Here is a 23544-nt window from a genome sequence, read left to right as displayed (position 1 = left end):
GCTGCAACTGAGATCTAGACACCCCCAGACCTTGCCTGGGGGGGCGGACACGCCGAGCTCCTTTCTGATCAACACCAAGCTGCCTCATTCAAGGACAGCCATGTCTTCTTATGTTGACTGGGATCACAGTTATGAACAAGTAAACTATGAAGACCTTAACGTGGGCAATTAAGCCGCGGTCGTGCTCCAGAGCCTGACGGGAAATCCAGCAGCAAGGACAAACCGAAGCCGTGGTTCCTTCCGGTCGCTTGTTAGTGAACGGGCCCTGCGCTAAAATGCAAAGCCAGCTACCAGAAGAGCGGAACAGGGATCCACGCGGACCACACGCACAAGGCTGGCTTAAGCGACATGGCCATGCCAGTACATGTGTCACATGTGTCGGTCACTCGGTCGTGTCCATCTCTGTGACTCCATGGACTGCAGCCCACCAGGCTCCTTGCCCATGGGATTCTCCAGGCAAGAATACTGGAGTGGGTAGCCATTCCCTTCTCCAGGGGATCTTCCAGACCCAGGGATCAAACCCAGGTCTCCTGCATTGCAGGCAGATTCTTCACCGACTGAGCCACCAGGGAAGCCTTAGATGTGTCATGAAACTATTCAAATAGTAGTGCCACTGGCTCACATTAAGCTCAAATGAAAGAGGGGAGTATGTAATACAAGGCAATTCTCTAGTCACTCAAACCCTAGGACATGGTTGGAAATCAACACCCACCTACCCCCACTCTGTAGCTTGCAAGCTCAAGTGAGTTCCAGGGCTTTGTTCCCCTGACCACATCAATGCTTGCATACCAGGTTTCAGTTTGAAGTGCTCTATTGAGGCAGAGTTTTAACACCCTAAATAGCTAGACACAGCAAGGAGATTTTAGTAGGTTCTCCTCATCCCGAGTGCTTTGTGAATAACAACATACTGCCCACAAAAGCCCATTGTGCCCACTGCACTCGATCAGAGTCTGGTGAATACACACTAGAAGATGCGATCGGCACTGGAGTCTAGACGGAACAAGACGCCTAGCCACCACCCCCTCCACCCGCAGAGACCCACGGCTTTGAGCCGTGAAATGAAAGACACCTCCTCTCACGGAGCTCCAGCACAAAGCTGCTACAGCCCGTCTTCACCTGCTTCGCAGGATCAAGGTTGGCGGGCAGCGTTCCTGTCCTAATTGCTCCCTGCGACTCTCCAGGTTTGTCATGGGATTACAGGTTTGTCAGTTTAAGGGCTTTAGAGCCATCCTCTCAGAAGGCATAATGCCTCCAAGAAATATAGGAACTGCTTCATTTAGTAACAGAGCCCTCTGCTTGGCAGACAGATCACACGCTGATTACAGGAACCAAAAGAACCAGTTCTTCTCCAAGCCCAAGTTCAAACAGCCCCTGTGTTGAGCCCCAAAAACCTACCATCCGCGAAGCTTATAGGCCTCTGGGATGTCAGGGTTCACAATGATGGTGCTTGAAGATAGGACAGAGAGGCTCCGTCCACCAAAATCAGAAACTCTGGCTCCTTTGATGGCCATCACGGGTTGTCTAGAGCCATCAAATTTATCAGCCTGCGTAACAACAGAAACAACAAACAAACAAGTGTCAATGGCAGGAAGGACACACAGAAAGTTTTTTTATAAAAAGCAAAGAAAACAGCCATGTAGAGTGAATGCAATAAACGCTACATGGACTCAATACAAGGTAACCTCGCACACAAGAATCTGCTCAGAGATGCAGCAAAGCTAACCGAGTTAGAGGAAAGAGCAAATTTCACTACGTAAAACCTAAATCACAGCAAATCTCACAGAAGTAAATCATAAAGGCTTTCAAATATTCCCCAGAGAGCCCAAACGTTCACGAGGAAGGGTCCACCCAGCCGACATGGCCAACACCCCACAGCTCCCGAGGCAAGACCACCACCCAGGAAGCTTTGTGTCCCCACCTTTCTGCACACACTCCTGCCACTCAACGCGAGCACTTACATCGTCTCCCCACAGGGTAGCGTTCACCACTTTCCCTGACATATCCATCAGATAGATATTTCTCTTCGAGACTTCTCTGTTGTTAGACTTCACTATGATTTTTGTGACATCTTCGTAGTTCTTGCAGATCCCGATTATGTCTAAGACACAAGCACGGCATTTTAGTAAGAAATGGTCAAGGGCTTCCCTCGTGGCTCAGGGTAAAGAATTCGTCTGCCAATGCAGGAGACATGGGTTCGATCCCTGGTCTGGGAAGATCCTACATGCTGCAGAGCAACTGAGCCTGTGCACCACAACTACAGAGTCTGTGCTCTAGAGCCCCGAGAGCCACCGACTACTGAAGCCCGCATGCCCTAGGGCCCGTGCTCTGCAGAGAGAGAAGCCCTGCAATGCAATGAGAAGCCCACACGTGGCAACTAGAGAGTAGCCCTCACGTTCTGCAATGAGAGAAAAGCCTGCACAGCAACAAAGATCCAGCACAGCCAAAAATAAATAAACAAAATTAAAAAGATGGTCGAGGCTCTCGTGACAGCACAACCGAAAGTGAAGCAGCAAGGACTCGTCTCATGCCATCCCCTTGTGTGGTGCAAGCCGGACTAATGATGACCAATCTTGGTTCTCACGCACAGACTTACCTACAAGTGAGTCCTTAGATTTGCTCTCCAGGTCGCCAATCCCTGTGAAATCAAACTGAACTGTGGGTAAGTGATGACCGTCTTCACAGGGCATGACAGAAGTCTCGTTGTTGAAGGTCATCTCGTAGTCATTTTTGACGGCTGTGAACTGTTTGTTGGCGATCTTCAGGGTGCCTTTAGAGAAATAATAGACCTGCAAAAGAAGCCAAGCCGTGGAACGTGGGATGTGCCATCAAATCGGGTCTCAAAAGCCTTCACCATCACACTGCTCTTGGAGAGCAGTGCCCACCCCATCACTTGGCCGTTTCTGGTCTAGACGCCACGCTGCCATACCTTGTTCACGTCAATAAGGGGGAAAAACTTGTCCGCTTGCTCATTGAAAGCAGTCGCTCTGATTTCACCCTGCAGAAGCGTGTGAGAGAGAGCAGGTTAGAACTATGGAGCTCGTTTTACCAGTGAAAAACGGGACACTCTGGTGTCAAGGTGACATCTTGGAAACAGCAGCACAGTCACACAGAAATCACACAGTTCACAGTCACACATTCACGTTATTAACTCCAGCGAAACAACCCAGGTTTAACTAGCTGATCCCCATTACTGCGCCTCATTAAACCTCAAGTTAGAAACCTTAAAAAAATGTATTTTGAACGTGAGTGACATTACTGAAGCCCCCAGGGAAGTGTGTTGGGCCGCCGTGATTCACCAGCTTCCCTCGCATTTGCACCGATCAAGGAATTACTTCATACTCAAGAGTCATTGCCAAAAATGTTAAAATAAATCATACTTTCAGGTTGCTCGTGATTGGATTTTCACTTGTACTTTCCTGTCAGTCAAAACGCTACAGATGGAGAAGAAACTTAAATTAACAGCTGAATTTTTAGCCAACTGACAGATGAGACCAATAATTTGGTTTAAAAAATTTGGATTCTGACACAGTCATTGGCGGTGTTATCTCATCTTCAAAAAAAACAGAAACAAATAAAAAAACAAACAATTTTTTTCTGCCCTCTTAGAGGTGTGAACAAATAGGAAATATACAGCTGTTTGAAAAGAATGCCTGAAGTATATACTAGGGATTATAAGTAAAATGAATGGACAGAAATATAGCATGACAAGACGCTTGTTGAGATGCCACTACTTGGATTTTTCATCTCTCCATCGTGGTTTGGCTTCGTTTACATAAAGCACAGGAAGTCTGCGCTGCCAGAAAGCATGTCTCGCAAAACCAACCACTTATCACTAGTCCAGGCTGCCACGTGCCTTCTGTTGTGGCCCAGGGCTCCATGCGGCTCCCAAGGAGACATCACCTCTTGGGGCTTTGACTAAGCCTCCTGGCAAGTCAGACAACGTCTCTGATTTCTCCTGCCTGTGAGGCTACTCACATTTAGAAAACTAATGTCAACTGCTATAAATGCTTCCGTCTGAGACCAAGGATTTTACTTATGACTGAACCCTGTGCCCACAGATGGCATCAGAAGATTACAAGAGAGGAAAAACAGCAGCAAGAAGCATGTTTCTTCTTGGCCTACTGTTCTCTCTCACCTTATGGGCCTGCACAGAGGTGAGCCCTCTGTTTCCCAGAGCTGAGGACTCTTCTTTCCCCACCTGACAGATACTCACACTCTCATCAACCAGTTCTATGGAGAAAAGCTTCCCTTCCCCTCGGGAGTTGCTCCAGGTACGGATCTGACTTTTGTTGGTGACACGAGCACAGATAGTCCACCTAAAAATCAAAAACAGATAATCTTAGTGTCAGGAGTCTTACTTGGGAAAGATCTGAAATGTTCCCTCCCTATTATCTTCTTAGAGACTTTCTTACCTTATGCATATTCTATTTTCCAGGGGAAGCTGTATTTTAATCCAGCTAATTAAAACCCCAGCATGACATCCAGGTTTGACAGTTTATAGAATAAGCAAATAGTAAAACACACAAGGTGATTTAACACTGACTCATTCTCCTGTCAAATAAGTAAATTTATAAACGCTTTCTCTTCTCCAAAAGGCATCACCAAGGCAACACTATCCCCTTAATGAAAGGTTCTAAGCTAGAAAATGCAGTAATACCAGCAATTATATTTTGCCGCTATTTTCAATTACAGGAACTGATATAACTGATGTCAAACTTCTGTCTCACTTCCAGCACACATGGAATGTAAACACAAGGGTATGAAACATGGTGTTGGGTAAGCCACCAAAGGAAAACACTCTCAAGCATTATGATCTGAGACAGAAGCCATTAGAGAGAGGGGGGCACGAGGTCTGATATCCAATCCTGGTGCCCATCCTGGACACATTAGTTACCCTACTCATCACTTCACAGGGGAACAGCCCTTCCTCACATTGCCAACAACTGAAGAATAAATAAGTAAATGATATCTGAAAGAATTCTGAAAAGAGCACTAATTTTCAACTGCTAAAATTTTTAATGGAAAGAAATCATATAAAAGAAGTATCTGTTCAGTTTATAGGAATACGGTTGACACACACACACACATATTCTTTTTTTTTTTATTTTAGTTGGAGGCTAATTACTTTACAATATTGTAGTAGTTTCTGCCATGAACTGACATGAATCAGCCATGGGTTTACTTGTGTTCCCCATCCTGAACCCCCCTCCCACCTCCCTCCCCATCCCATCCCTCTGGGTCATCCCAGTGCACCGGCCCTGAGCACCCTGTCTCATGCATCAAACCTGGACTGCCGATCTGTTTCACATGTGATAATATACATGTTTCAATGCTATTCTTTCAGATCATCCCACCCTCGCCTTCTCCCAGAGTCCAAAAGACTGTTCTATACATCTGTGTCTCTTTTTCTGTCTCACATACAGGGTTATCATTACCATCTTTCTAAATTCCATATATATGCGTAGTATACTGTATTGGTGCTTTTCTTTCTGGCTTACTTCATTCTGTATAATAGGCTCCAGTACACACATATTCTTTTGAGCCAACAAAATTGTAGTAATAATTTCTGGACTGAAAGTCATCTATTTATTTGATGAGAAGATGAAATGCCTTCTGCATTAGAACAAAGATTTATTTTTACTCTTAAGACTATCAACTGGTTCTTAAAACTCTGTTGTTGTTGTTTAGTCACTAAATTGTATCTGACTCTTTACAACCGCATGGACTGTAGCTCGCCAGGCTCCTCTGTCCATGAGATTTCCCAGGCAAGGATACTGGAGTGGGTTGCCATTTCCTTCTCCAGGGGATCTTCCCAGCCCAGGGACTGAACCCACGTCCATGTCTCCTGCATTGGCAGTTGGATTCTTTACAGCTGAGCCACCCTCTTAAAACATTAAATCTTTTAATTTTCAAACTCTTTTAAAATGAATGAAATTCCATAAGCTATGGCTGATTGCTCTTTCTGCCATTATTTTATTATGAAATAGTTAAAGGTTGCCACAATTTGCAATTTCATCCCCTTCTGGAAAAAAAAACAAAAACAGAGGAAACCTATTTTATGCATGGTAACCCTGAAGTTCACATACGAGTAACTCAAGAGCCCATAACAACCTCTTATACTCCTTTCTAAGTCCCTTCTAAATGTATTCTATGAAATAACTCACTTGGATTGGTACGGGGTGAGGCTGGCAATGGGTACCACTTTGGCCTGTGTTCCCCCAGAGCTGTTCACTTGGCTGGTACCACCAGCTTTTCCAAATGTCTTTGAGGCACCAAAAGCCTTAGATGCAGTGGAAGCTTTAAAATCAAATACAAAGAAGGACAATCATTATTTTATTTAAATTTTATGGTAAGTTTTGTAAGAACTCTTAATCTACTAGTGACATCATATAAAATGAGAAGCCTAGTTTTTCCTTTTAAATAATCAAGAGATCTGGAAATCAAACACAGACTGAAACGGGAGACTAGAGTGAGGTCTAAAATGAAGGCTGGGTGTACAGATGTTCAGGACTGTATCTGCTGACTTACATCCTGAGGTTGAGATAATTAGGGTAATGAATCCAGACTCTGCTATTTCAGAGATGAATCTTTAAACTTTTCTATCAGTAGGCAAGATAATAGGTTGGAGAAAGAAAATAACCTTGACTGAGAAGTGAAGACAAGCCACTGGTTGCCTAAGAGAAAGAGCAAGAAGGAAAGACTGGGAATTAAGGGACACAGTGGGTGAACCATCTGAGGTGAAGAGTACCTATTACAAACAAATCTCCTCAAAACACCCCCAGAAAACTCCCAGCTCTCAACTGGTCTTACAGGAACAGATCATCTAGAATGAAGTTTATGGGATTGGGTTTAATTGGGAGCAAAGGCCAAGGAATCAGTCTTTCGTTTAAGATGAACAGGGGTGGGGGGGACTGGCTATCACGGCCCCTTCTTGCCTCCTTTTCCTCCAAGCCTATGCAGCTGCCTTGCACTTGGGAAGAATATGTCATTATGTAACACCTATAAGCAGATGAATGCCTTTATATGCACGCTGTTTCTATTAAGATTCAACCTCCAAGTTCAGAAGCAATAATTTAGTCCAATGATTTCATATCTTCTATATCAAAATATTTCTTCAACATGGCATCCGGGTAGAAATGTGTATCTTCCATATTCAGAATTTATTTACTGAGTTTCCACAGCAAGCACCACACTCTTCTGGGTACTTGTAGCATTCGGTAAAAAAATAGACATAAACTGTCCCAGATCTTAAAATTTTCTAACTCGGGAGTCAAGAGACGACTCACACACACAGCAGTAACAATTACCTCAAGGTAAGTCGAGGAAGCACAGGCTCTCTGTAGAACATCTTATGTGTACGTGTAGAATATCGATCTGGTATACAATACTCAATTATAAAAACACATACACATCCAGTTTGCATGCTGGCCATTCCCCCTCAATACACTTCCAGTCCTTTTCCTTTCGGCATCCAGTTACGTGTTTAGAGACCGTTAACTGATTTTTTTTTTTTAATGGATCTCAATATAAGCCAAAGACAGACACAAGGATAAATCTGTCAGGGGTCAGAGAGTGGGGAGAAGAATAACATACTATTTGTATTTCAGCCTAATAAAGTGAATATTTTGGGGGTACTTACCATTTTAGATAATCTATTTCCTCGTCTCCCTCCAACAGTACATAATTTGACAGCTATATATAAATAGATCCACTTGTAAAAGGAGATGGCTAGAAGATAGCTATTACAAGGCAGATAAAAACATCAAAGACTAGTGGGGAAAAAGACATACCTCCTGAAAGTTTCACAGAAATGCTAGTGACGTCTTAACCCTGCTTTTTTTTTGTAGAACCTTAGCACTGAGGAATAGAAACTCATCATTGAGGGGAGGGGAAGGGAGGAAGTGTGTGTGAAGCTGTGACAGAAAAAAGAAACTCTAAAAATAAATTCCAACCAAATTCTACAAATCATAATTTTCACTGGTGACATCCCACACGAAGAGGTTCCTAAAGGAGAGGCCAGAGAGTAAACAAAGTGATTCCATTATAGTCTCTCAGGACCTGCTGAAGAGAAAGTCAGAAAGAAGAAACTATTTCTCATCCACGAGACAGAAGCAAGACCTATGACCAACATAAACGATACTGTCTTCAAGCTAAGATAAATACTCCCAAGAGCCCCAAACGGGAAACCTGGAGCAAGACAAACCAAATGAGTAAGTGGATCCTGGAGAGTTAAAAGGCGAGAATTTAAAAGTTATGTAATTCACATAGTCAAGAGGATGTTAAGTGAGAAACTACCAGATAAATTATTAACAGAGAATAGTGTATCATTTTGATTTTTTTTTTTAAAGAAAAGCATATTAAGTATCTTTCAAAGACTGTCTTTAATCATTTTTTTCAATCACACACTTGACAATGAAAATTGGAATTATTCTTTGCAAGAAGCAACTGTCATGTGCAGCATTGTGAAAACTCCCTTTAGTCCCAGATTAAATTTCAAATCATCACTCAAAAGCCTGCCGCACACAATCAGCACGCGTCCTTGGGTGGCAGCCTTACCCATTCCTGGGCTCCCATTCTGTTGCTGGGGCCTGCTGGTTGGTGGACTGGCTGCTGAGACAGGAGGAGGAACTACTGGCTGCTGTCCGTGTCCTGATGATCAAAAGGGAAAGACCATTTTAGTGCCAATAATTTGGATTAAGAGATTTAAACTTAAGCAGAAGAAATATTCTGAGAAAGTGTAAATTTGTGATTTTTGTCAAAGACTCTCCTGGGTCAGAATTCATGCTGGGGCACTTTACTGCATGCAGCGAAAGTGCTGGGGGTTCACTTTTGTTTTCATTACCTAAAAGGTTGGCTCCATTTACCTTTCACCTGCTTATAATTGATGGCTTTCAGTTTTAATGAGGTTCTCCCCTAAAGCCTTGCCCATTTCTCCTGCGTGAACCTGAAGTAAAGTCACTGGGCTGAATCGGTGACATTACCACTATTTCCATAGCAACAAATCGATGTTATCAACAGAACTGTGTTCACGGCAGGATCTATCAGAAGAAAAAGCTGGGTGGTAACAAAAACCTAAAAGCAGTTCAATTGTCTCTGAAGTGCTCCTGCTTCAAAGGGAAAGAAGACATTCAGAAAGGATTCTACCCTTTCCCTTCCAAACAAAGCAACCTTATTTTGCAACTGACAGTTGGTGGAAAATAAGAGTTGAAAGTGCCTTAGGTACCGTGAAGCGCGAGTGAACTGTCACAGCAGGAGAGATGAGGATGGAGTTCAGAAGCAGGTGTGTCAGGGAGACGGAGATTAAAAGGAAAAAGGAGGGGAAACAAACATGTCTCTCAAACAGGAAATAAAAAAGGCCATGCCATCAGAGTATTTATTTGGCCCTCATCCTTTCTACAAACGTTGATGAAACTGAAGAATCTTAAAATACGCTAATTAAAAAAAAATTTATGGAATTTGATGTGGCCTTTGTGAGTGGCACTAAAAGCAGAAGTTAAACCTAATCTGGGCTGATCACCAAGAGTGCTTGCGGCACACAAGTGCAGCTCAAAACATTTCCTAGAGAGCCGTAAGAACAGACACGCGGCGAGCACCCCTGGAATAGCTCCCTGCCTGCCGCCTTGCCTCTGCTTCTTCCATCCCTGTTCCCCACTGGTTTTCCGAGGCCTTAATGCAAATGGGCACACTGCGCACTGATTTTACTTCCTTCTGCTCATATCACTCCTAACTGGTACCACTAAATGAGAGTTAACTGCGCCATTAGAGTAAAACAAATTTAGCATCAAATTAAAAGGGTTAAACAGAACTCTTTAGTTCTTCCTATGGAGAGAATTGAGAGGCCTTATTTACATAGAAAAAAGAGCCAAGATTATCGACAATGAATTTTTGTGTCTGCTTTTCAGCTTTTCCATTACCTCTAAACTTCCAGTGTCACAAGAGATTGCACGGGAGAACTGTTCTCCTTTGACAGTGTGTCTTACGAAGGAACATTCTGAAATTCTACAGTGAACTTTCCTTTAAATTAGTAGGGAAAAGATGAATTGCTCCACAAACAGTACTGAGTCCAAATAACTGGGAAGAAATTAATCTGCATTTTTACCTGCTTCGGGAAATTTTATTCAAACGAACCAAATAATTTAAACAGTTAAAGATGGAACCATGAAGATACACCAGCCCTTCTGTATTCCAGCCTAGTCCCCCCAGTGCTCCCACAGCCTCAAACACATCAACGCTCCCAAGTCCCTTCCTCGCCACCGTGCCTGCTTCTCCAAGCATCTTGCTAAATAGGACATGGTCACAGGATCTTGCCAATCTCTTATGTTAATTTCTATCAAAATGTAACTAACTTTTATGTGTACTGTAGTAGAATGGTGGTTACCAGGGACTGGTGGGAGTGGGGAGTGATTGTTTAATGGGTACAGTGTTTCAGTTTGGGATGATGGAAGAGTTCTGGAGGTGGATAGAAGTGGTGGCTGCACAAATGTGACTGGACTGAATGTCATTAATGATACACTTAAAAATGACTAAGATGTAGATTTTATGTTATGTGTATTTTACCACAATTTTTTTAAAATGTAACTTATCTATTTATCTGTTGTGAGATCAGTATTTTAAAACATTTTAACATATGGGTTAAAATTAATGTTAAAACTTCTTTTTAGTAGTATATAATAGCATAGTTTTATAACCATTGGATTCTTAGAGTCAATGAACTTTAGTATATTTTAATAAGACTCCAATTAGGCCCTGTGATAGACAAGTTCATAATAGCTACAATTTTTTGAATGCTTACTTAATGCACCAGGTACAAGGTTAAGTGCATTATTCCACTTACTCTTAAGCCCTCTATATAACAGTACTATTGCACCCAATTAACAGATGAGAAAAGTGGGTTTAAGTGGTCAAGTAACTTGCCCAGAGTCACACAGCTAGGAAGAGGCAGAACCCTGTCCTGAACCCAGGTCTGTGTGACTAGATCTAATCAACTTCACTACCATCCAGTTAATTTTTAACCCTAAACAACCAATTCTGGCAGGCAGAAATATAATTATAAAGAACATAACTAATAACTACAATATCCAGTAGTTACAAAAAGCCACTAATAGTAAAATAACAGCTGAGAAAAATCAGACAACAGACAATAGAGTATACAGATTAACAAAAACCTCAGATTCTACCAGTAATTACTTTCTTAACAATAACCACAAATAATATAAGGAAGAGTCAATCCAATAAATACAATTTCTTGTTGATAGAAAATAAACAGAGTCAGGCTGGAAAAAAATTCCAACTAGTATCTTTCAGTAATGAGTGACACTAATAACTAAGCAACATATTAAGAAATTTAAGTCTTAAGTAAGATATTATGGTTAGAAACAGTGCAGGTACACAAGACTAATATACATACTGATTTAAAAAAATACATAATGGTAAAGACAGGATATTTAAAACCATCCAACCCAATATTGAATGAAACATGAGCTGTGTTTGAATTTTACTTCTCGTGCTTTAAAAATTCTCTAAGCATCTTCACTCTTTCCTTAATGTGGTACTAGTACCATGAGACGATTTCAGTGCACCTTTTGGAATTCCTCTGCCTAATTCTGGACTGGGTCTCATGAGTTAATTTTACTGGTCACCTAACATGTTACAAGTCTGGGTTAGGTGCTGGGAGGATACAAATCTAACTTTAGTTCTCTACTCACTAATAATAGTCTCTTTGCTTTCCAATAAACAATTAGAAACCATTTCTGTGAAATACACCCATAAGGTAGTAGTCACTGTAACAAAGCTATTTCATGATGGCCCAAGTAACAATGTGTTATTGATCTAGTTACAATGAAATTCAATAGCAAATACTCTTGAGCAGCAAAATCTCTGCCTCATTCCTCTGCACTTTAACAGAGCCTAAAGAAAGAAGAGCCAGTGCGACTGAGCACTGGACAAAGGAGTGCTTCCCATACTCCCAGGTCCTCACCCCAAGGGGTGATTATCCTTCACCCCTTTCAACTCCATCTTTACCTCAAATACTCTGCCCCTGAAAGACAACATATTCAAAGCAGCCAGTCAATTAAATACAACATAAAAAACATAAGAAATCCGGCCAAAGGTAGTAAGTTGGGCAAATCACCTCTCCCTCAAGCCTAGAGCATCCAGAGATTTCATAGAAATGCTAAGTATTGCTTTGTCTTGGCTTGCCTTCCTAAAAGCTGGGAATAAGACAACCTACATGCTCGTTTTAAAAACACTTTACTATTGCAAAACAACTGTGCTGTTCCTATTTAACATCTTGAAACTTTACCTGAATAGGCTGCAGCTTCCCTTTTCCAATGTAAATAACCAAATTAATACGTTTGGTATAGGTAAAAATTAAAATCTAGAAGGCTCCACTTCTGAAAGAAGCATGGTGATGACCAAGTCCCAAGCCTTCCCTCTCCTAAAAATCACACAGAGTGACGAGAAGAATGAATGCTCGTACCATAAACTAACATCCCATATACAGACTGCATCTTTAGTGAAGCTAGGGGAAAGAGACAAATTGCAAATTATGCGAAAGTGAAGCCCAAAACACCACAAATAAAGACATCACAACTGTAAGAGAGAAGCAGCATGGATGATTCAAATACAAACAATAAAATCTCAGCAGTACTAGAATAAAACACGGGTGACTGCCTTTGTAACTGGCGTGGGGAAGATCTTTCCAACTGCAGCTCAAAAGTCCAAAGTCTTAAAAAACTGCAAAATCCAAGTTCATAAAAACAAAAGAAAACTGCTGCACAGCAAAAAAAACCACCACAAGCAAAGTCTGAAAGACACTGTAACTTGTATCAGAGACGAAGGACTAATTCTTTTTTTTTTAAAGATCTCTTAAAAATTGAGAAGAAAAAGATAAACAACTCAAAAGAAAAATGGACAACACAACAGTTCAGAGAATAAAGAGCCCTTAAACATTTAAAAGGATGCTCATACTGCTCACAATACAAATTAAACACTACACTGAGATCTGAGTTTTCATCTATCAGATTGATTAAAAAAAAAATCAAAAGATTAACAACATACTCTGTTGGCATAGCTGTGAAGAAACATGTATTTTCACATACTGTTGGTGGGAATGCAAAATAATGCTATCCTATGAAGGGAACGCAAGCATATCTACCTACCACAAAGGCATTTATCCACGGATCCAACAATCTCACCTTTAACAATCAAAGCCCCTCTGCCCATATACCTGCATATGTATAAAGTTAGCTGCTGCAGCACTGTTTTAATAGCCAGAGTATGGAAACACCCAACTGCCCATCAACAAAAGGCTGCTTAAACTATGGAACAGTCACACAACACAATATGCTATACTGTTAATAAATAAATAAATAAAAAGGAGGAAGATCTTTAAGTATATATATGAAAATATCTCTAAGCTGAAATTAAAAAACAAAAACAGGACTGAAAAAAAGAGAGACAACATAGTGTACACACTTGTCTAGCTGTTCAGTGTTGTTGTTTTTTAATCCTACCTTTGGTGTAAGCAAAGTGGATTATGAGTGAAAATACGTAATTTACGTACTTGGTTATATTTTCTTTTTTTTGGTTGTATTTTCATTAAGAAAACCCTTGAAGGACAAAAAGAAACCACTGAATTTGGTTACCTACAGAGGGCAGCAGTGAGTACGAACAAGACAAGAGGAGGCAGGGGCAGGAGTAAGATTTCTCTAAATACTTAATTTTAGAGTTTTGCCTTCTAAAAGATGTAACTGTATTATCTACTCAAAATTTAAAACAAAAATGTTTATTTTAAAAAAATGTCTATCTTAATATTTCAACTTTGAAAAGTATACAAGTTTTAATGGACAAACACGTGAACACAAAGCAGAGAAACAGCTCTAAGATTTGAAATAAACTGCCCCTGGATAGGAGCCAGAGGACAAAGAACAGCTGGGGAGGGAAATGCTTTTTTGGTTTTGCTTCAAAGAACACACTCGCAAAACTATTTGACTTTTACAACTATGTACAGGACATGACAGAATAACAGAGACCAAGATGACCCTCCCACCAAAAATAACCAAAAAGAAGGCAAAGTATTTATGAGACAAATGATTCTCAGGATACTGGACATTAAGCAACAAAGGACAATAATTCTGAGACAGGAAACAAACAAGGTGAGTGTGACTGCACCAGATTACTGGAAGCCCTGAGGGTTTCCAGGCTGTGACACAGGAAGTGGGCATGGAAGAACCGAGTTAAGGAGATGGAATTGAGCATGTGGGGAATCAAGACATGGAGGGTTCTCAGGATGAAGAAAGACCTCCAGAGACGATGGAAGGTTCCCCTCGAGGAGTCGGCAGAGTACTGGTTGGCTGATCTGTGTGTGGAAACTATCGGAAGCCAGGGAAAGAAAGAACCATCTGAGAAGACCTCAGGGATCAGTGTCTGGTGCTTACAACAAGCTAGAAATAGCACCTGTACCTAACAGGCAGAATGGAAAACTTCACATTCATGGGGCATCGAGTAGGATACGCTAACGGGTCTTGCCTCTGTACTATGAATAACCAGACCCAGAATAAATGCCACTCTCTGATCCCATCTAACAGATTTTAAAAGCAACACCCCAAAAGATAAAACTGTTTCCAAATAATTTAACTGTATCCCTGAAAAAAATTCAAGAATACAAGTTTCCAGCACCCAACAGAGTATGAATCACAATGCCTGAATTCATTCCAAGATTATCAGGCACACAAAGCAGAAAAATATTCTTGATAATATGGAAAAAAAAAATTAACTGATTAAAAGAGACCAAGAACTGATACTGATGCTATTAAAAAGCAGAGACATCATTTTACCAACAAAGGTCTGTATAGTCAAAGCTATGGTTTTTCCAGTAGTCATGCACAGATGTGAGTCGGACCATAAAGAAGGCTGAGGGTCAAAGAATTGATGCTTTCGAACTGTGGTGCTAGAGAGGATTCTTAAGAGTCCCTTGGATAGCAAGGAGATCAAACCAGTCAATCCTAAAGGAAATCAACCCCTTCCAATATTCATTGGAAGGACTGATGCTGAAGCTCCAAAACTTTGGCTACTTGATGCAAAGAGCCAACTCACTGGAACAGAACCTGAAGCTGGGAAAGATTGAAGGCAGGAGGAGAAGGCGATGACCAAGGATGAGATGATTGGATGGCATCACCGATTCAATGGACATGAGTTTGAGCAAACTCCCAGATAGTGAAGGAGAGGGAAGCCTGTTACGGGTCACAAAGAGTCAGATACAACTGAGTGATTGAACAACAACAAAGTAAGTAAACTGTTTCTCTGAGTTCTGGAAGCCACTGTAGCAAATTATTATAACTGAGGGCTTCCCTGGTGGCTCAGTGGTAAAGAATCTGCCTGCCAATACAGGAGACACGGGTTCAATCCCTGATCAGGGAAGATCCCACATGCTGTGGAGCAATCAAGCCCGTGTGCTGCAACTACTGAGCTGATGCACCGCAACTACCGAAGCCCACAAGCCCCAGAGCCTGTGCTCCACGACAAGAGAAGCCACTGCAAAGAAAAGCCCAAGCACCACAACCAGAGAGTAGCCTCCACTAGCTGCAGTCAGAGAAAACCCACGCACAGCACGAAGACCCAGCCGTGCCAAAAATTAACAAATACAACTTAAAAATTAATCTAATTGAATCAGAAGAGGGAACTGGAGGAATCTACAATTTACAGCCAGCTGGTCAGAAGCACAGGTAACAAGCAGGACTTTCGACTGAAGGGAGCAGCGGTGCGGGGAGGGGTGGAGGCGGGGATAAGGCAGTCTGGTGGGCCTGAGCCCTTACCCTGGGAGATCTGATGCTAACTCCAGATACCCAGTGTCAGAACTAAACTGAATTGTAGGAGACCCAGCTGATGTCCATAGAGAACTGGAGAATGGCTTATTAGAGAGGAAAAAACCCACATATCTGGTCACAGCCAGAAATATGTATGATTGTTGCATGCAGAGAAAAACAGAGGAGAGGTTTTCCTTTACAGAGTCCTACCATCATTTTTTCAGTATTAAAAAAAAAATCTGAAAGAGTAACCTGTTACTCTTTCCTAGAGTAAGACCCCCCCATAGAGGAACAAATGAAACTATAGCAAAAGGAAGTATTCCAGATCTATTAAGAGGTATTCAGCTGAGTGCTACAACCTATAAAAAACATTTTACCTTCATTATAAGGCACTGGGTTGCCAATCTTTGATCCAACTGCTTCAGCTGATTTCAAAACTTCTAACTCCATCAAAATAACCACTCTCCTACAAAGGCAAAGGAATAGAAACATGTTAGAAAAAATAAATTCAGAAGCCCTTAAAATGACAAGCTACTTTAAAAGCTTTCCCCCAATAATCACAGTGATAAAAACTATTTCCCTTTGTCAACTGTTTTTCATTACTGAATAACTTGAGAAGTATATGATATCAATTCTTACATAAATATTTCCCTTAATCTTTCACTGCATCATTATCAAGGCCTTTTATGATTGCAGGGTTCTCGTTTCCCATCTAGTTCCTTAATTAAAATGCAGAGTCCTTACTACATACCGTATCTCAAGGAGCAAATGACATGATAAGAATTTAGATTACTAAATCCGACAATATGTGGCACAACAAGAGATGATCTGTTTTTAGAAACATATACTTATCTGAACAATTGCCCTTTCCCTGTGAAAACCAATATGACTGTAGATTTTTTTTTTACTCTTTTTTAAGGTGTTTTTTTAGTACTTTAAAGTCTTTGTTGAATTCGTTACAATGTCACATGTTTTTTGTTTTGGTTCCTCGGCCACAAGCCACGTGGGATCTCGATTCCCCAACCAGGGACTGAACCTGTACCCCTCCACTGGAAGGCGAAGCCTTAACCACTGGACCACCAGGGAAGTCCCCAGAGATATTTTTCATGTGATTACAATTAATTAAGAACTTTCAGTTCTTTGTCCATCTTTCATTCTGATTAAAACCTCTCAGTAACTTCTCAAGGACCAACGACCACAAGTTAGAAACATTTCCACATAGCCGATGAGGCTCGGCCAGCTCTGGCTTCGCGCCTCTCTCTCCAGCTGATCTTGCTTTCCTGGCACCTTGCCCTCCACCATCTGTCTCCTTCTAGGTCCTGGTGTGTATCATGCTCTCTCCTGCCACAGGGCTCTGTACGTGCCTCTTTCTGACTGTGAGGGTCTCTCATTCTGCTTCATCTAATATTCATTTCAAACATCAGGTCTTTAAGAGAGGCCTCTTTAATCTTTGCTTTAGATCAGTCTTCGGCTGTACTCTTTTCTACAGCCATCATTTCCTTCCTTCAGATCACATCTCTCAGGTTTAATTAATACAGGTTGACAATGATTAATATCTGGGTTAACTGCATGTTCATTATTGATTATTTACTCACATATATATTTTACTTGTATATTCATTATTGACTATGTTGTACTCCTACTAAGCTGCCCTTTCAGTCATGGCAGGCATCCTCCAGGGTTCACCTCAGCAACTGGTCCACAGCGGTTCTCAATATGTGCCTGAACAGGAATGCCATGATCATGTTCGTATTTTTAAATCTTTTTAAATTTAATTGTATTTATTTATTTTGTGGCTGTGCTGAGTCTTCATTGCTGCTCGGGCTTTTCTCTAGTTGTGGTAGTGGTGGTGGTTGGCAGTTTAGTTGCTAAGTTGTGTCCAACTCTTGCAACCCCATGGACTGTAGCCCGCCAGACTCCTGTCTCGTGGGATTCTCCAGGCAAGAATACTGGAGTGGGTTGCCAGTGCCTTCTCCTATGTTCGTATTTTAAAAAGAACTGCAGTATGAAAGACTTTGAGGGGAACACAACTGGAGGCAGGGAGAAAAACAGAAGAACTGACGGGGCCAGAATTAGCACAGTCTCGATGGACATTAAAAAGATCAGACGGGGAATGTCCCTGACAGGCTAGTGGTTAGGACTCCATTCGTCCACTGCAGGGAGCACAGGTTCAATTCCTGGTCATAGAACTAAGATCCCACATGCTGTACAGCACAGCAAAAAAAAAAAAGGTAGTCAGTCTGGAGTAGTAGTTAAACAACAGCAAGCCCAAACTCACTGTGATGTATTCTTTAAATGGTCTGCTGTATTTTACATTTTCACATATAACTCATCAGTTCGTGCAACCTTTAGCAGGTTTTCATATCAAGACTATATTATTTCAATAAAATAAGCTTGAAACTATCTGTTCCTGAATATCACATACAGATTCACTATTTAAAAACTCTGATAGGTATTTAGTGGTGGATATTTAACACCTTCCAAAATTATCCAAATTACTCCAGAACACAGAAAAAAACAGAAGTCTTGTTAATCATTTGGTATTATCCCAATACCAAAACCTAAAAAAAACAAACTACTAACTTTATTCTGTAATATACATACATCCTAAATAAAATATTAGTAAGATAAATCCAGCAGCACATGAAAAGAATACACACAATACCAACTTGGAGAAAACACAGATGACAAGGACACATTACAACTTTATACAGATATAATCAGCAAAACTGAGACTGTGGGAAACAGCATGAGGATAAAGGACAAATGACCTGGTTTCTTCAACAAATAAACACTCAGGGAAGAAAAAGAGATGGAGGAGGAACCTACACTCATAGAGACTTAAAAGAACTACCAACCGACTGCAGTGTGCGCTTCCCTTTGGATCCTGATACAGATAAATTATTCACACACACACACGAATACTTGCATACTGAACAGTGACAGAATATTTAGGCACTAAAATAAGAGTTTTTAAAAAAGAACTACTACCTTTTAAAAATATATACTACGGACTTCTCAGCCACAAGGGACCACATATTACAAGGTCTCATTTCTATGAAATGTTCAAAATAAGCAAATCCTATAGAGAAAGAAAGTAGATGCACGGTTGTCTAGGGTTGGGAGGATGGGGTGTTTGGGGGTGATAGCTAAAGGGTGCAGGGTTTATTTGGTGGGTAACAAAATATTCTAAAATTAATTGTGGTGATGGCTGGACATCTCTGAGTATAACAAAAACTATTTTACACTTTAAATAGATGAATTGTGTGGTATATGAATTATATGTCAAGAAGATGTCACAAAAAAGGTAGAGAAAAAGAAAGAGAAAGACCAACTCTGGCACAAACACAGGACTAGACAAACAGATAGATGTAAAAGATGATCAACAGAACAGAGCAAGATAAATGGAATACTAGCCTCTATCTCAGAAAAGGCAATGGCACCCCACTCCAGTACTCTTGCCTGGAAAATTCCATGGACGGAGGAGCCTGGTAGGCTGCAGTACATGGGGTCGCTAAGAGTCAGACACGACTGAGCAACTTCACTTTCACTTTTCACTTTCATGCACTGGAGAAGGAAATGGCAACCCACTCCAGTCTTCTTGCCTGGAGACCCCCAGGGACAGAGAAGCCTAGTGGGCTGCCGTCTATGGGGTCGCACGGAGTCGGACACGACTGAAGCGACTTAGCAGCAGCAGCAGCCTCTATCTACTTTTGTCACCAACCACCAATTCTCCACATAGCTATCAAAATCATCTCTTGGATACTTTAAAATATTTAAATCAGTTCAGTTCAGTTGCTCAGTTGTGTCCGACTCTTTGCGACCCCTTGAATCGTAGCACACCAGGCCTCCCTGTCCATCACCAACTCCTGCAGTCCACCCAAACTCATGTCCATCGAGTCGGTGATGCCATCCAACCATCTCATCCTCTGTCGTCCCCTTCTCCTCCTGCCCCCAATCCCTCCCAGCATTAGGGTCTTTTCCAATGACTCAACTCTTTGCATGAGGTGGCCTGAGTTTCAGCTTTAGCATCATTCCTTCCAAACAACACCCAGGACTGATCTCCTTTAGAATGGACTATCAGATCACACACACTGCCGCTCAAAAGTCTATAGCTTCCCATCATACTCAGAATAAACTCCTTCCTGTAGACCTCCCATGATATGCACCATCCATTTGGGAAAAACTAAGCTAAATTCTTTCTTTATATCCCATATAAAAGTAAACCTCATATTAAATCACTATGTTGTACACCTGAAACTAATACTATAAATCAACTATACTTCAATAATAACAAAAACCCAAACCTTAAATAACTTAAAATAAGCCAAGTGCCTTTAAAACTAAAAAGCAGAAACAAACTAAAATCTTAGATGAACTGACGTCTACTTAAAAAAATTCACCCAAGTGTCTGAAGCAAAGAAATGTTTTTATAACCCAGTCAGGAAGCTTCCTAAGCAAAATTCAGAAGCCATAAAGAAAAAAATGGATAAAACTAACTATATTTTAAAAAACTTATCAACTCCTTATCATAAGACAGCATAAACAGACTATGATAAAGTGAGATAAAAGAATTAGTTGATATCCCTCATTCATAAAAAGCTTCCCCCTACCCTACCCTCAGCACACACATAAAAGACAAAGTATATAATCAAATGCTATTCAGAGAAGAACTACAAATATCAATAAATATATGAAAAGATACTTGACCTCACAAACAGGAGAATTTATTATATTTTAAATTAAAATGATTAGCAATTATTTTTTAAAAATCTGTAATACCTAGTATAATATGCCAACAAGGTTAAGGGGAAATGGTTATTTTTTTGCCCTAAAAACAGGTTTGTTGAAATATAACTCATATACCATAAAATTCACCCTTTAAAAGTATAATTCAGGGGTGGGAGGTGGGAGGGAGGGTCAGGAGGGAGGGGACACAAGTATACCTATGGCTGATTCATGTTGATATATGGCAGAAACCAACACAATTCAGTTCAGTCACTCAGTCCTGTCCGACTCTTTGCGACCCCATGAATTGCAGCACGCCAGGCCTCCCTGTCCATCACCAACTCCCAGAGTTTACCCAAACTCATGTCCACTGAGTTGGTGATGCTATCCAAACATCTCATCCTCTGTCATCCCCTTCTCCTCCCACCTTCAATTTTTCCCATCATCAGGGTCTTTTCAAACGAGTCAGCGCTTCGCATCAGGTGGCCAAAGTACTGGAGTTTCAGCTTCAGCATCAGTCCTTCCAATGAACATTCAGGACTGATTAGGATGGACTGGTTGAATCTCCTTGCAGTCCAAGGGACTCTCAAGAATCTTCTCCAATACCACAGTTCAAAAGTATCAATTTTTCAGCGCTCAGCTTTCTTATAGTTCAACTCTCACATCCATACATGTCTACTGTAAAAACCATAGCCTTGAGTAGATGGACCTTTGTTGGCAAAGTAATGTCTCTGCTTTCTAATATGCTGTCTAGGTTGGTCATAACTTTGCTTCCAAGGAGTAGATCAGATCAGATCAGTCGTTCAGTTGTGTCCGACTCTTTGTGACCCCATGAATCGCAGCACGCCAGGCCTCCCTGTCCATCACCAACTCCCGGAGTTCACTCAGACTCATGTCCATCGAGTCAGTGATGCCACCCAGCCATCTCATCCTCTGTCGTCCCCTTCTCCTCTTGCCCCCAATCCCTCCCAGCATCAGAGTCTTTTCCAATGAGTCAACTCTTCACATGAGGTGGCCAAAGTACTGGAGTTTCAGCTTTAGCATCATTCCTTCCAAAGAAATCCCAGGGCTGATCTCCTTTAGAATGGACTGGTTGGATCTCCCTGCAGTCCAAGGGACTCTCAAGAGTCTTCTCCAACACCACAGTTCAAAAGCATCCATTCTTCGGCGCTCAGCCTTCTTCACAGTCCAACTCTCACATCCATACATGACCACAGGAAAAATCATAGCCTTGACTAGATGGACCTTTGTTGGCAAAGTAATGTCTCTGCTTTTGAATATGCTATCTAGGTTGGTCATAACTTTCCTTCCAAGGAGTAAGCGTCTTTTAATTTCATGGCTGCAGTCACCATCTGCAGTGATTTTGGAGCCCCCCAAAATAAAGTCTGACACTGTTTCCACTGTTTCCCCATCTATTTCCCATGAAGTGATGGGACCGGATACCATGATCTTCGCTTTCTGAATGTTGAGCTTTAAGCCAACTTTTTCACTCTCCTCTTTCACTTTCATCAAGAGGCTTTTTAGTTCCTCTTCACTTTCTGCCATAAGGGTGGTGTCATCTGCATATCTGAGGTTATTGATATTTCTCCCAGCAATCCTGATTCCAGCTTGTGTTTCTTCCAGTCCAGTGTTTCTCATGATGTACTCTGCATATAAGTTAAATAAGCAGGGTGACAATATACAGCCTTGACGAACTCCCTTTCCTATTTGGAACCAGTCTGTTGTTCCATGTCCAGTTCTAACTGTTGCTTCCTGACCTGCATACACATTCTCAAGAGGCAGATCAGGTGGTCTGGTATTCCCATCTCTTTCAGAGTTTTCCACAGTTTATGGTGATCCACACAGTCAAAGGCTTTGGCATAGTCAATAAAGCAGAAATTTATGCTTTTCTGGAACTCTCTTGCTTTTTCAATGATCCACCGGATGTTGACAATTTGATCTCTGGTTCCTCTGCCTTTTCTAAAACCAGCTTGAACATCAGGAAGTTCACGGTTCACATATTGCTGAAGCCTGGCTTGGAGAATTTTGAGCATTACTTTACTAGCGTGTGAGATGAGTGCAATTGTGTGGTAGTTTGAGCATTCTTTGGCATTGCCTTTCTTTGGGATTGGAATGAAAACTGACCTTTTCCAGTCCTGTGGCCACTGCTGAGTTTTCCAAATTTGCTGGCATATTGAGTGCAGCACTTTCACAGCATCACCTTTCAGGATTTGGAATAGCTCAACTGGAATTCCATCACCTCCACTAGCTTTGTTCATTGTGATGCTTTCTAAGGCCCACTTGACTTCACATTCCAGGATGTCTGGCTCTAGGTCAGTGATCACACCATTGTGATTATCTGGGTCGTGAAGATCTTTTTTGTACAGTTCTTCTGTGTATTCTTGCCATCTCTTAATATCTTCTGCTTCTGTTAGGTCCATACCATTTCTGTCCTTTATTGAGCCCATCTTTGCATGAAATGTTCCTTTGGTATCTCTGATTTTCTTGAAGAGATCCCTAGTCTTTCCCATTCTGTTGTTTTCCTCTATTTCTTGGCATTGATCGCTGAAGAAGGCTTTCTTATCTCTTCTTGCTATTCTTGAGTAAGCGTCTTTTAATTTCATGGCTGCAGTCACCATCTGCAGTGATTTTGGAGCCCCCCAAAATAAAGTCTGACAGTGCTTCCCCATCTATTTGCCATGAAGTGATAGGGTCAGATGCCATGATCTTCGTTTTCTGAATGTTGAGCTTTAAGCCAACTTTTTCACTCTCCTCTTTCACTTTCATCAAGAGGCTCTTTACTTCTTCACTTTCTGCCATAAGGGTGGTGTCATCTGTGTATCTGAGGTTATTGATATTTCTCCCAGCAATCTTGATTCCAGCTTGTGCTTCATCCAGCCTAGTGTTTCTCAGGACGTACTCTGCATGTAAGTTAAATAAGCAGGGTGACAATATACAGCCTTGATGTACTCCTTTTCCTATTTGGAACCAGTCTGTTGTTCCATGTCCAGTGCTAACTGTTGCTTCTTCA

The 23544-nt window shown here is 41.3% G+C and overlaps 1 protein-coding gene across 1 annotated transcript in view; it reads right to left on the bottom strand.

The window, feature by feature from the left end:
* RPA1 (replication protein A1) overlaps window positions 1-23544 on the bottom strand; it is a 46411-nt gene that overhangs the window by 9740 nt on the left and 13127 nt on the right. The window contains exons 5-12 of the mRNA XM_019981772.2: window positions 16184-16272; window positions 8557-8649; window positions 6165-6297; window positions 4214-4316; window positions 2927-2995; window positions 2594-2786; window positions 1959-2098; window positions 1396-1544 (exon numbers count right to left, since the gene is read on the bottom strand). Coding sequence (XP_019837331.1) covers window positions 1396-1544; window positions 1959-2098; window positions 2594-2786; window positions 2927-2995; window positions 4214-4316; window positions 6165-6297; window positions 8557-8649; window positions 16184-16272 — 969 coding nt within the window. The remainder of the gene's footprint in view (window positions 1-1395; window positions 1545-1958; window positions 2099-2593; window positions 2787-2926; window positions 2996-4213; window positions 4317-6164; window positions 6298-8556; window positions 8650-16183; window positions 16273-23544) is intronic.

This window comes from Bos indicus, chromosome 19 (assembly GCF_029378745.1).
Source record: "Bos indicus isolate NIAB-ARS_2022 breed Sahiwal x Tharparkar chromosome 19, NIAB-ARS_B.indTharparkar_mat_pri_1.0, whole genome shotgun sequence".
NCBI classification, from domain to species: Eukaryota; Metazoa; Chordata; class Mammalia; order Artiodactyla; family Bovidae; genus Bos; species Bos indicus.
This window is presented reverse-complemented; position numbering and strand designations above follow the sequence as displayed.